This window comes from Apodemus sylvaticus, chromosome 3, assembly GCF_947179515.1.
Source record: "Apodemus sylvaticus chromosome 3, mApoSyl1.1, whole genome shotgun sequence".
Classification (NCBI taxonomy): Eukaryota; Metazoa; Chordata; class Mammalia; order Rodentia; family Muridae; genus Apodemus; species Apodemus sylvaticus.
The window spans coordinates 130,603,537-130,616,900 of record NC_067474.1 but is presented as its reverse complement, the minus strand read 5'-3'; the positions used below and the strand labels follow the sequence as shown (position 1 = coordinate 130,616,900).

Sequence of the window (13,364 nt, the reverse complement as noted above, 5' to 3'; positions counted from 1 at the left end):
TGTGCGTGCGCGCGCGCTTGCTTGTGTGTTATATATGTGCACCATATGCATGCAGGAGCTTGTGGAGGTTAAAAGAAGGTATTGAATCCCTGGAACTGGAGTCAGAGAAAACTGTGAGCTTCCATGTGTGTGCTGGAAACCATAGTCAGGTCCTCTGCAGGAGCAGTAAGCACTCTCAGTAACCGAGTCACCTTGCAGCCCAAGCTTTATTAATATTTAATAAGGAGTTAGTAGTGGCACTGGGGAACAAGCTCAAAAAATGTTTTCCTAATGAGACACTGTGGTAGATGACTAGTAGTCCCCAAGAGATAACAAACTCAAGTCCCTAGAAACTACAAATTCTGTAAGGTAAGGGGAATGAATGAATGAATGTTACAGATAGAATCAAAACTGCATGGTAGGCATGGTGTCAATAATCTCAATATTCCAGAGGCAAAAGCAGCAGGATTATGACATTCAAGGCCAGCCTAGGCTAAAATATATTATATACAGGTATTATCAAGGAATAAATAAGGAATTTAAACAAACAAACAAAAAAGAATAGATACAAAATGGAAAAGACAACCTGTCATGCTATTTTGAAATCTTTTTATAATTTATTTATTTTTTATTATGTACATTAGTGTTTCAGGGTGTCAGATTCCCTAGAACTGGAGTTGCAGACAGTTGTGAGCCACCATGTGGTTGCTGGGAATAGAACTCAGGTCCTCTGGAAGAACAGCTGTGCTCCTACCTGCTGAGCCATCTCTCCAGCCCACTACTTTGAAAAATTAAACAGTGTAAATTACTTATGCTATATATATGGGTGTTTTGCCTACATCTATGTCTGTGTATTGTATGTGCTGTGCATTGCATGCATGTCTGATGTCTTAACAGTCAGAAGAAGGCATCTTCTGGAACTGGAGTTACAGTTTTAAGCCTTCAAGATGGTACTGAGAACTGGGCTTGGTCTTCTGGAAGAGCATCAAGTAACTCTTAACTGCTGAGGCATCTCTCCAGGCCCTATTTTTAATTACAGCAGAGCAGGCAGATCTCTTGAGTTCAGGGCCAGCCTGGTCTACAGCCAGGGATACATAGAGAAACCCTGTCTCGGAAAAAAAAAAGAAAAAGAAAAAAAGGAAGAAGAGGTAAAAGAGGTAATAACCAAGATCTCTAGTCTCCAAACACACTGACTCTAGCTCTATAAAAGGCTGCAATACCCTTCGGTAAAGGTTTACTACACAGTTCAGTGTGATCTGGATATCGTACAGCATAGAAAATTGGTTGTGCAAGATCCTAGACATGAGTATTCTCAAGGAAAACTCAGCCGAACCTCACACAGCAGATACTCAGCAGAGCTGGCTCAGTCAAGGTTATTTCCTGTTCTTCACCACAGGGGTAGTGAGGGCACACACTGACCTCAAACTCTCAATGTTCCTCCCCTCCCAGACCAAATACTGGGATTACAGATGTCTGCCACCACCCTCAACCCTCTCAGGATCTGCCTATATATGCATGTATACATGCGCATACGTGAGCACATATGTGTGTGGCTGACAGTATATTCAAGTGCACATGGAGGTTGGAGGATACCATCAGGTGTCATCCACAGATGCTATCCATTTCTTTAAAACATAGTCTCACTGGAAGACAATGCCTCAAAAATAAATGGATGGATGGATGGATGGATGAATGAATGGATAAATGGATGGATGGATGGATGGATGGATGGATGGATGAATGGATGAATATAATACCACAAAAATGTAGACACAAAATAGAAAATTTTACATTAAAAGAAAACTTCGATCTAATCCGCATGTATCAGGCTCCATATTTTTTTCGTCATCAGATCCAGATAAAGAAAAGGGCTACAGAAATCAACATGCTAACCTCGACTTCAAGGGAGTCAGACAAAACCAATGCTAAGGTAGAACAATGCTGAACACAGAGTGAGTCAAGCACAAAGCATGGGGGGGTCCATGCCTGTTACCCTAAAATCCAAGAGTGTTTCAACTTCACACCTAGCATGGGCTACAAAGCAAGACACTGTGTCAAAAATTAAAAAAAAAAAAGTCAAACACAAACTTCATAGAGATTACTCCATTTAACTCTTATAAAAATATTAATAGGCACTAAATGTTATTATTCCCATTTTACAGGTAAGGAAACTGAAGACAGGTGGCTTAGACAAAGGCACAAACTAGCAAAAGAGTCGTTTGCTTGTCGGGCACATTTTGTGTTACTACTCCTTACATATACTTTACTTACCATTCAGGGGCTAAAGGGAATAGAATTAGAGAAACAATCGAGGTCATTTCTTCAAATGACTCAGAGAAAAGATGATGAGGCAGAAGATGTTGACCAGTTTAGGACACCAGCCTGGGCTGGCTTGAAATCACTACATAGTTGAGGGTGATCATGAACCCCAAATCCTGTCTCCACTCCCTGCCTGGCTTCTGCAGTGCTGGGGATCCAACCCATTTGTATGCTAGCAATGTTCTATCCACTGAGCTAGACCCACGGCCCCGCCTCAAATTCTTTTTTGTTGTTACCTTACATTTGTTTATCAATGGGAGGGGCACGTAGAGGTCAGAGGACAATTACTGGGAGTCTGTTCTCTGCCTCCACCACGTGTGTATATTCCAGGGGCAGGACTTAGTTCAGTGGGCTTAGCAACAAGCACCTTTATCCACTGAACCATCCTGTCAGCCTTCCTACTCAAATTCTTTTTTGTTTTGTAAAGGTGCTTTTTTGGGGAGAGCTGGGGAGTCCAAGACAGGATTTCTCTATGTATACGTGGCTGTCTTGAAACTCACTCTGCAGACCAGGCTGGCCTCAAACTCAGGGATCTGCCTGGTTCTTCCTCCAGAGTGCTGGGATTAAAGGAGTGCATCACCACGCCTGGCCTACATTTTTATTTTATGTGTATGGGAATTTTGTCTGTCTGTCTGTTTGTGTACCACATACATACAGTATCTGAAAAGGCCGGGGCAGCTGGATCCTCTGGAACAAAGTTAGAGACAAAGTTGTGTGCCATTATGTGGATGCTAAGAACCAAACCTCATCCTCAGAAGAGTAATGAGTGCTTTTAACCACTGAGTGATCCTTTAGTGTCCCCCCTCAAATGGCTTATTGTCCCCTCAAATGGCTTATATACCTTTTTCTGCCTAATCCTACCATCAACCTAGTATAAAAAACAGTACCAGGCTGGAGAGATGGCTCAGCGGTTAAGAACACTGACTGCTCTTCTGAAAAGTCCTGAGTTCAAATCCCACCAACCACATGGTGGCTCACAACCATAATGAGATCTGAGGCCCTCTTCTGGAGTGTTTGAAGATAGCTACAATGTACTTACATATAATAAATAAAATAAATCTTTAAAAAAAAAAGTACTATTATTGCTCTCTACTTCAGAGATCAGAAAATGGAGATTACAGAGGCTACATTATTTGTAGAGGTTCTGAACCTCTTCTTTAAATTCCATATTTGTTTATCTAACTGCAATTTTGTGTCTCCTGATCTCCCAGTCCTAAAATCTGTTCTCTCCAACATCTTCCTCAGTGCTGTTACTAGAGATGCAATTCTTTCAACCGATCAACTTTGATGTCTCCATCCCTTGCACTAATATCCCACACCCAAAGTCACTGGGAAACCTTATTTCAAAGTACCCGGATAATCCAGCTACTACTGTCTCAAGTGCTATCACACAGCCTCAGCTCCAGTCAGCGTGGACTGGATGGGTGCGACAGCATGTCCCTGACAGACACAATGACAGAGGATCAAATGGCATCTATTGAAAATAACAGACCTCTCTCTCATGTCCAACCACATGGAATACTATTCCACAGCTACAATGACAACATTTCTTCTGATACTCATTCTTGGGTTGGTGGTGATAGGTAAGCGTGGATGCCCTATCCCCTAGGCTGGCCTCAATTGGAGACCCACAGCCGCAGCCTGCTGAGCGCAGACTCCAGGCAGAAGCTACTTACCTGGCCTTCACTCATCCCCTGCCTGCCTGTATGAACCTAGCTTATATACTATTACTACTGATCTTTATTTATTTTTTAGATTTATTTATTTAATGTTGTGTATACTTTACCTGCACTTACATATGCACATCATGTGTGTGTGCTGCCTAAAAAGGTCAAAAAAGGCATCCGATCCCCTGAAACCAGAGCTGCTGTGGCTGGCTGTGGGCCGCCATGTGGGTACTGCAGACTGAATCTGAGTCCTCTGCAAAAACAGCAAGTGCTCTTAAGTGCTGAGCCATCTCTGCAGGCAGAGCTATTGCTGATACTATCAACCAAATTCAAAGGGTAAAAGCACTCAAACTACCTCCCTTCTGATAATGTTAGAAAACAAACTTAGAGCCGGGAGGTGGTGGCGCACGCCTGTAATCCCAGCACTCTGGGAGGCAGAGGCAGGCGGATTTCTGAGTTCGAGGCCAGCCTGGTCTACAGAGTGAGTTCCAGGACAGCCAGGGCAACTGAGAGAAACCCTGTCTAGAAAAAAACAAATCCAAAAAACAAAATAAAAAAAACAAAAACAAAAACAAAAACAAAACAAAAAAAAACAATATTTAGAGGGGGAAATTTGAAAATCAGTGTTTACACTATAACTGATTGTAATCATTACTAGATTGGACATCATATAATTAAATTTAATTGCCTTTTAAACTTTTTGCTTATTTTATTCCCACCATTAATTAATTCTCAAAGTCACTGAAAAAAATCATAAAATTCTTTGGAATATGTTTTTTTATCTTGTCAAAACATCAAGAAATGTGTATCTTATTTCTTAAACCTCATTCCGCAATCCGATATTTCTCCTGAACCTCATAATCCTTGGACTCCATTAGACAACTTACTCTCTACACCGCTGTACAGAAGTCATCCTGAGACTTCCATTTAAAAAAAAAAAAAAGATTTATTTATTTTACTTATGAGTACCCTGTAGCTGTCTTCAGACACACCAGAAGAGGGCATCAGAACCCATTACAGATGGTTATGAGCCACCATGTGGTTGCTGGGATTTAAACTCAGGACCTCTGGAAGAACAGCTCTTAACAGCTGAGCCATCTCTCCAGCCCCAACATCGCATTCTTGTAGAGAGAATCCTTAGATACTATGTAGAAGCATGTATCAATTAAAAAAACCCTATGGACAATGAGCTGTGGCAGGATCAGGGACATCCGGCAGAGAGAGAGAGGATTCCAGAAAACAGGCTTGGGAAAGCTGAGGCAAGGTAAGCAAGCATGCGGGGCTTACAGCAGAATACATGGGTAATTAAGTCAGGAGCTAGCAGAAATGAGCCAAAGCCTTTGGCCTAAGCATTTCTTCATGAAATATTAAGTCTCAGAGTCACTATTTTAGGAACAAAGAGGCCAGATGGAAAAGCCCACGGCTACACACCCTGTAGTCCAGGCTGTCGTGGAACTCACTATGTACCCAGACTGGCCTCAACCTCACTAAGCTACCAATGGCTCTGAACTCCTAACCGTCCCACCTCCATCACCCGAGTGCAGTGTTACAGGACTGACTGCAATGGCCGCCTTGTCTGTTGAGACAGGGTCCTACTATGTAGCCCAAGCTGGCCATGAGCTTGCACTCACAGCCTTCCGTACCTCCAGAGTGCTGTGATTACAGGAGCTCCTGACCATGCCCAAGCCTCTTTTCAAGAGACTGAGGTAAGAGTACCTTGAGGTTTTGGGCAAACGAGCCAAATAGTGAGTCCAAGGCCAGCCTGAGCTATGTACTAAGACCTTGTCCCCAAAAATAAAAAGCATGGCCCTGAACATGGCTTAGCTGATGAGAGGCACTTACCACCAAGCCTGACAACCTGAAGGAGCCCACAGCAGAAGGAGAGAACCCATTCCCAAAAGTTTTGGCTTGTCTCTGTTTCTGTGTCTGTCTCTTGCTCACGACCACACACATGCATGAAAGCACACATACTCTGCACTACTTGGTTTTTACCAATTTGACTCAAAACTAGACTTCTCTAGAAAGAGAGAATTTAATTTCGAGAGTATCTTCATGAGATCGCCTGTAGGCAAGAGTGAGAGATATTTTCTTGATTAATGGGTGAAGTGGGAGGGCCCAGCCCACTGTGGATGATGCCACCCTTGGGCAGATGAGATGGCCCTGGGTATTGTAAGGAAGCAGGCTAGGAAGCAGCACTCCTCCATGGCCTCTGCTGCCCTGACTGCCCTCAGTGATGGACCATGACATCAAATGTGTAAAATGAAATAAACCCTTTTCTTCCCATGTTGCTTTTGGTGATGGTGTTTTAGCACAGTGAAAGAAACACACACACACACACACACACACACACACACGTACGCAGGCACTCAACAAATAAAGAAAATTTAAAAGAGCCAGACTTAGTGGTGCATACCTGAAATCTCAGCACTTAGAAGGGTGAAGCAGAAGGATTGTTATGAGCTCCACAGTCAACCTGAGCCACCAAGCCTAGCAGCAGATGATGTTTTAATTTAGCTCAGTTGTTTAGAGCGTGGTGCTAATAACCATGTGGTGCCAAGGTCGCAGGTTCGATCCCCGTATGGGCCATGTGTCATCTACTTTTCTGAGTTCAAGGCCAGCCTGGTCTACAGAGTGAGTTCCAGGACAGCCAGTGCTACACAGAGAAACCCTGTCTGGGGGGAGGGGGGGATGGGGAAGAGTTCTCATACTGGGGCTGGAGAGATGGCTTAGCAGGTAAGAGGACTGGCTGTTCTTCCTAAGGTCCTGAGTTCAAATCCCAGCACCCACATGGTGACTTACAACCATCTGTAATGGGATCTGATGCCCTCTTCTGGTGTGTCTGAAGACAGCTACAGTGTACTCATGTACATAAAATAAATAAAGCTTTAAAAAAAAAAAAAGAGTTCTCATACTGGCCAGGCAGTGGTGGCACACACTTTTAATCCCAGCACTTGGGAGGCAGAGGCAGGTCGATTTCTGAGTTCGAGGCTGACCTGATCTACAGAGTGAGTTCCAGGACAGCCAGGGCTACATAGATAAACCCTGTCTTGAAAAACAAAACAAACAAACAAACAAAAAAAGCCAAAAAAAAAGAGTTCTTATACTGAAGACTCTTTGACCTTGAATACAAAGATTATAATGATAAAATCTGAGAGTTCCTTTAACCCATCATTTTTAAACACTGCTTGTTTATCCTGAAACACATGTACAGACATGTGTACCTGTGCATGCACACATACACACTATAATACAGTAAATTTTAAAGCCTTATCATTTAAGAGTCAGCATTTAATTTAGTATGACTTGAAGTGGAAACTTCAGGGTTCTTTGGGAAGTTGGTTGGATGGTGTTTTGCTGGCGCAAACATGGTGAAAGGCTAAGGCAGACTCATCAAGGAACATTCCACTGAAGCAGACACAGGAGAAAGGATATTCTGCTAAAGCAAACATGTGAAAGGACATGTGATGAAGAATTCTTTGCTAACAGCATGCATATATTGATCCACCTTACATTGCATAATTCAATTCCTTTTGTTGGGACTCCATAGAGAGAACCTTGCAAAAAAACTTCTGGTGGTGCGCCATGATGTCACAGAGACAGACTGAGTGCGGTGGCAAGACCCGAGGAGGCCACGTGATATTTGGAGGCGATTATGGGGTGGAGCTTGGCTTGCTTATAGAGCCAGCTGAGGGTCTCACTGATCTCCCCTGACAGAGGCACAGCTGAGAACTTCTGCCATTCCCCCTGGTCCCTCCTGCTGACTCTAGCTAAGGCTAAGAACTGGCTGTGTCTGCTAGGTAATGCCGACTCGTGTTTGCTATCCCCACTCTACCAAACTGGACTGCTGCTGTATCCATGAACTGTTTTCGAATAGATCAAGCTGCCACCACTAACCTGTGAACTAACTGACGATTTCCAGACAACACAGACAGGAATGCTCCAAAAAAAAAAAACCTTTCTAAACAGGTCCACTTCCCCTGTATCCTTTCTTTCCCACTACCTCTGATGGGTGGTGGACTAAAAAGGAGGTTAAGATGTTTAAGATCCATCATTAAAAAAAAGATTGGAAAATTTTAAAGTTAAAATGACTTAATACCACTCACATATTCCAAGTCCTTCTTTTGGCAGGAAAACCAAAGTCCAGAGATTGAATAATATGCCCTAGAGAACAGTTAGGAAAAGCTAGAAAGAAAGAATAAAGAATGGAAGATAATCAGGAAAAACAGATCAGATTGTCTAAGGGATTTCTGATTCAGGTCTAAGCTCAATGTTGAGTCATCAAACTCTTTAAGAGATAAACTACAGTGTTTGGGGACATAGCAAGAGGCTCTGCTATCTCCTCAGCACAAAGGAGGAAGTGGGAGACTGTTCAGTTAGGAGCTATGCCTCAGGACTCGGGGAAACAGAACAGAGAGGGAAAATAATTTCCACTGCAGGTGAAAGGGAAGAGGGATGAGGTACAACAGAAGAACAGATGCACACGTCTTCCTTCAGGATTCAGGATCAAGCCAAGGAACAAAGGGATATTGAGGATGCCTGGGATTTTTCGGGTTGACTAACTGGAAAGATGGCTATTTTAATAACCATCCCCAAGGCAGTAGCTGAAACTAATCTCTCTCCTAGACTTCCTCACCCTGCCCTCTTCCTTCTACTCTGTGCTAGGAAATAAGCCCATAGCCCATTCACAGCAGACAGGCAGTCTACCATCGAGCTACACTTCAGCTCCATTTCTTTCCCACACAGTTTGCTTCCTAAAGGGACTGGAAGACAACAGATCCCTACATCCTCTGTATCCAGTGTACTAGATGACTGCTCCACAGCTGAGCCGGGGAGATGATTGGTAAGTGGAAGCCACATTCTCCTTTATAACAAATATGATTTTATTTTACAGCAAAACTAAACTTAAACTCTTAATCCTCCTGCCACCAACATACAGGCAATCACCACCAGACCCAGCCTGAGCTGAAGAAACTTTGAACAAACACTAGTAGTCAGGAACTGGGGAAATAATACTTCAGGGAGTCCTTCTTTCAATTAGCAGTAATGAAACAGAACAACAAAAACTAGTAGTAGGTGAGGTTACATTTGGTAAGATCATGCATGCACCTGAAGAATTTAGCAGAAGGTTGAGGCAGGAGGATTGCAAAGTTGAGGCTATCCTGGCTACATAGCAAAATCCTGACTCATAATCCTGTGACCTTCACACATGCATGTCTCATGTACACTCACGCATGCAGCCACACATAAAATACATGAAAGAAAATTTAAACAAGAAGAACGGCAGCCTGGCCGTGGTGGCACAGGTCTTTAATCCCAGCAGTTGGGAGGCAGAGGCAGGGGGATCTCTAGTTTGAAGCCAGCTAATCTACAGAGCGAGTTCCAGGACAGCCAGGGCTACACAGAGAAACCCTGTCTTGAAAACAAAACAGAACAAAAACCAAAAGTAAAGAAGTAAGAAAGGTTGTTGTGAGCTGGGCATAGTGGTGCACACCTTAAACCTAGAGGAGGCAGAGGCAGGGGGATCTCTGTTCTAAGACAACCTGGTCTACAGAGTTCCGAGATAGCCAGGGCTGCACAGGGAGACCCTGACTCAAAAACAAAACAAAATTAAACAAACAAACAAACAAACAAAAAAAGAAATTTCCTATGGAAGGAAGGAAGGGAGGGAGGGAGGGAGGGAGGGAGGGAGGGAGAGAGGGAGGGAGGGAAACAATGTGATGTGGAAGTCTGTGTGGGAACGAAGGCTGGAGCGTGGCACCCCAATCTCTGGCATACCTTGCTCCTCTGCTGCCAGAGCTGTGCATGCCCAGCAGCAGAGTGTGAGCTGAGCTACTCGAGGTTTGTTTTTCTCCTCTCCTAGACTCTAACCTCGAACTAAACTTTCCCCCTTTATCATCTTCCCTACAAAAATTTCCATTTAGAAAGAAAAGAACAGTAGGAAGTGGTGGCATGCGCTTGCAATCCCAGCAATGGGCAGGTAAGTAAATCCGTGGACCGAGTGGGTAGGGCACAGAGGTGGGGGTGGGTGTACACTTTACTTGCACATATATTCTTCTGTACAGGTATAGGGAAGGTGGGTGGGTTTTAGCATCAGTTGTTCTAAGTTATCAGTTAAATAAACAATGAAGTATTTTGTTGGGCCTGGAGGAACTGATAGTTTGGGCTTCTTGTGAATAGAGTTGCTCATGCCAGGACGTCTTGTGCTCAAGATCTGTAACCCAATTCCATAGCCTCCTAATTTCCATTTCCCCAATGGCTTTTCTAAGGACCTGACCAAGGTTTTTCTCATATCAACTTGCAGTTCTAAATGTATGAGAAATTTAATATTTCTTTATTTCTTTTAGAATCTTCATACACACTTTACCACTTAACTTTTTACTTTTTCTGTTGTTGTGGTTTTGCTTTTTGTTTTGTTTTGGTTTTTGTTTTTGTTTTTAGACAGGGTTTCTCTGAATAGTCTTGGCTGTCCTGTGCTCTGTAGACCAGGCTGGCCTCAAACTGAGATCTACCTGCTTCTGCCTCAGAAAGTGCTGAGATTAAAGGCATGCGCCACCATCACCCACTGAGGACAACCTTTCTTTAAAAGGAGGGGCTAAGGAAATGGCTCAGGGATTAAGAGCAGTGGCCACAGCTGAAGAGAATCTGGTCCAGTGCCAAACTCATTCTGTAACTCCAGCTTCAGAGTCTCTCCTGGCTTGTGCAGGCACTGGCAGACATACCCGCAGGCAAGACTCACATTTAGCCAAGTACGGTGGTCCACACCTGTGATTCTAGCACCTGGATGGAAAGCGACAGGAGGATGGGAGTTCAAGGCCAGCTCCAGCTGTGTAATGAGTTCAAGGCCAGCAGGCTAACATGGGACCCTATCAAGAAAGAGGGAGTGAGGGGGAGAAATGTTTTTATATAACCTGTTTATGGTGACTCACCTGTAACTCCAGATCTTGAGTCAATAGGATTTTTTGAGACCTGCATGGTCATTTTTAACATTATAAGCATCTTATATTGCCTTGTGCAATTTCATTTGGAAGCACAGCACAGTTGCTTACTATATGATAAATATTGATTACTAATAATATACAACCTTTTTAAAAAAGATCGTATTTTTATCTCAGGTGTATAAGTGTTTTGTATGTGTATATGCATCTGCACCACATGTATGGCTGGTGCTTACAGAGGCCAGAGAGGTGGTGAATATCTGGAACTTAAGTTTACTAATAACTGGAAACCACCATGTGGGTGGTGAGAATAGAACCCCTGTCCTCTGCAAGAGCAGCCAGTGCTCTTAACTGCTGAGCTATTTCCAACCAGTGTAATCTTTTTAATCTTTTTGATTTTTTGAGACAGAGTTTCTCTGTGTAGTCCGAGATGTCCTAGAACTCTCTTTGTAGACCAGGCTGGCCTTGAACTCACAGAGATCCATCTGTCTCTTACTCCTGAGTATTGGGATTAAATTACATTTATTTCATGCATACATGCACACATGTGCACTTGAAGAGGAAAAGGAGAGACAGACTAGACACTACATGTTAAGCATATACAGAGGTCAGTGAAAGTCTAGCTGAAAGCAGGGTCAATATTGTATTTTCTCCCTCTGCCATGTGGAACCCAGGGGGCCAAAGTCAGGTCATCAGGATTGGGTCAGGCTGTTTACCCACTGAGCCATCCTGGTTTGCAAGCCCTTCATATGTAAAAACAATTCAACAGCAAGCTATGTCTCCTAAGTGAGTACTCACAGTTTAGGGTGGATAGATAGTCTTATGCCATAATGTTGCTGTTCTTTTTATTCACTGATGTAACTACAAGTCCTCATAAAGCAATTAAGAAAATTAAATAGCCACATAGAGATCAGTCTTTTATCTGACAAATTACTAATCACAGTAGGAAACAATTATTCTAATGAGCTAGTACTAATGTTCTGATGAAAACGCAACTTGAGAAAGGAAGTTGCCTTACTAAATATTGTTAATTACAGGAAATTAAGTTGTAATGGGGAGAAAAAGACCTAGAGCCTAGCTAAATCCCAGCAAGATGGATTCCACAAGATAAAGTAGTGTCACGAGCATCCAGGGATGCCGCTTACTGACTCTGGAAGGAAGGAGGCCCCGTTACCTGAGGATGTTGGGATGGGAGAGTCTATTCATGAGCTGCATCTCTTTCAGCAGGTTCGCTCGGTTACTGCTCAGCGTGTTCATCTTGAGAGCCATCACCTGACCAGAAGCTCTGTGTCGCACCTACAAAGTTAAATAAAGCGGAAACAGCAGCTATACGTGACAGCAAGGTCTCCAAGCACAGAACATGCCAGGATGTTCTAGTACCAGCTTAGATAAAATAACCGTTGCATTTGGATGCTTATGCAGAAATATGAGTGGATGGCCAGCCTGGGCTACATGAGATCTGGACTCAAAAAACATAAACATTTATACTTGTATTGCTCCATTAATAAAGATAAATTTATTTCATCAAAATTGTTCCACACTGAGGTGGCCAGAAATACAATGTTTCATATCTTTTATTTTCATTCTTATGTTTTTTTGGGGGGGTTGGTGGCAGGAAAGAGTTGGGACCCAGACCTATGTTGGCTCCAAACTTCCTATACAGCTGAGGATGAACTTGAACACCTGACCCTTCTCCCTCCACCTTCAGGGTGGGATTACAGGTGCGTGCCATCACATCCAGCAAAAACGTGATTAGGCAGGGTCTTGCTATCTCTGAATGCCTGGAACTCACGATGCAACTTGTCTAATTGTAGCTTCACACAATCCTCCTGACTCAGCCTCCTAGTACTGGAATTAAAGGCATAGCCCACCACACCTGGATAAAGAGGAAATTCTTTTACACTACTTCCTTAAGGCCCAGGCTGGTGAGCTGGAAGGAAACAGTCCCTTCTGTAAAGTCTTAAGTGCAGGGGAAGGGAAGACGTATGAGTAAGCCTTATGTAGCAATGGAGCTATAAAACTGTCTTTATAAGACGCTTTATAAGGCATAAAATCAGCACCCTTTCAGTTTATACTAAGCACTATAAGTCTCTCTAAGTGATGAAGGAAATAGAGCTGGGGCATGGCTCAAGGGGAGAGGCCTGACTCATCATGCACAAAGTCCTGCTTTTGACCCTTAGTGGGAACACGTGCATACGCATGCATGGGTGTGCGCACACACACACACACACACACACACACACAAACAAAATCAATAAATATAACTTTTTAAATTTAATTTCAGAACCGATGTGGTAGGGACTTGGAATGCAAAGTTACTGTCCTGTGAACTTCAGGAGTATTGCTTTACCTTGACTTTAGTCTTCTCCCGCAAAGGCTCAATGAAATAACTCTAAAGTTTAATTTACCCATTAATACAGGACACAGCACTTATCTTTATTGTGCACTTATAGCAACAATGGTT

At 43.1% G+C, this 13,364-nt stretch overlaps 1 protein-coding gene across 2 annotated transcripts in view; it reads right to left on the bottom strand.

Moving 5' to 3' along the window:
• Tesk2 (testis associated actin remodelling kinase 2) overlaps window positions 1–13,364 on the bottom strand; it is a 95,132-nt gene that overhangs the window by 42,744 nt on the left and 39,024 nt on the right. For both annotated transcript variants that reach the window (XM_052177089.1, XM_052177090.1), the window contains exon 3: window positions 12,075–12,196. In XM_052177089.1, the coding sequence (XP_052033049.1) occupies window positions 12,075–12,196 (122 nt within the window). The remainder of the gene's footprint in view (window positions 1–12,074; window positions 12,197–13,364) is intronic.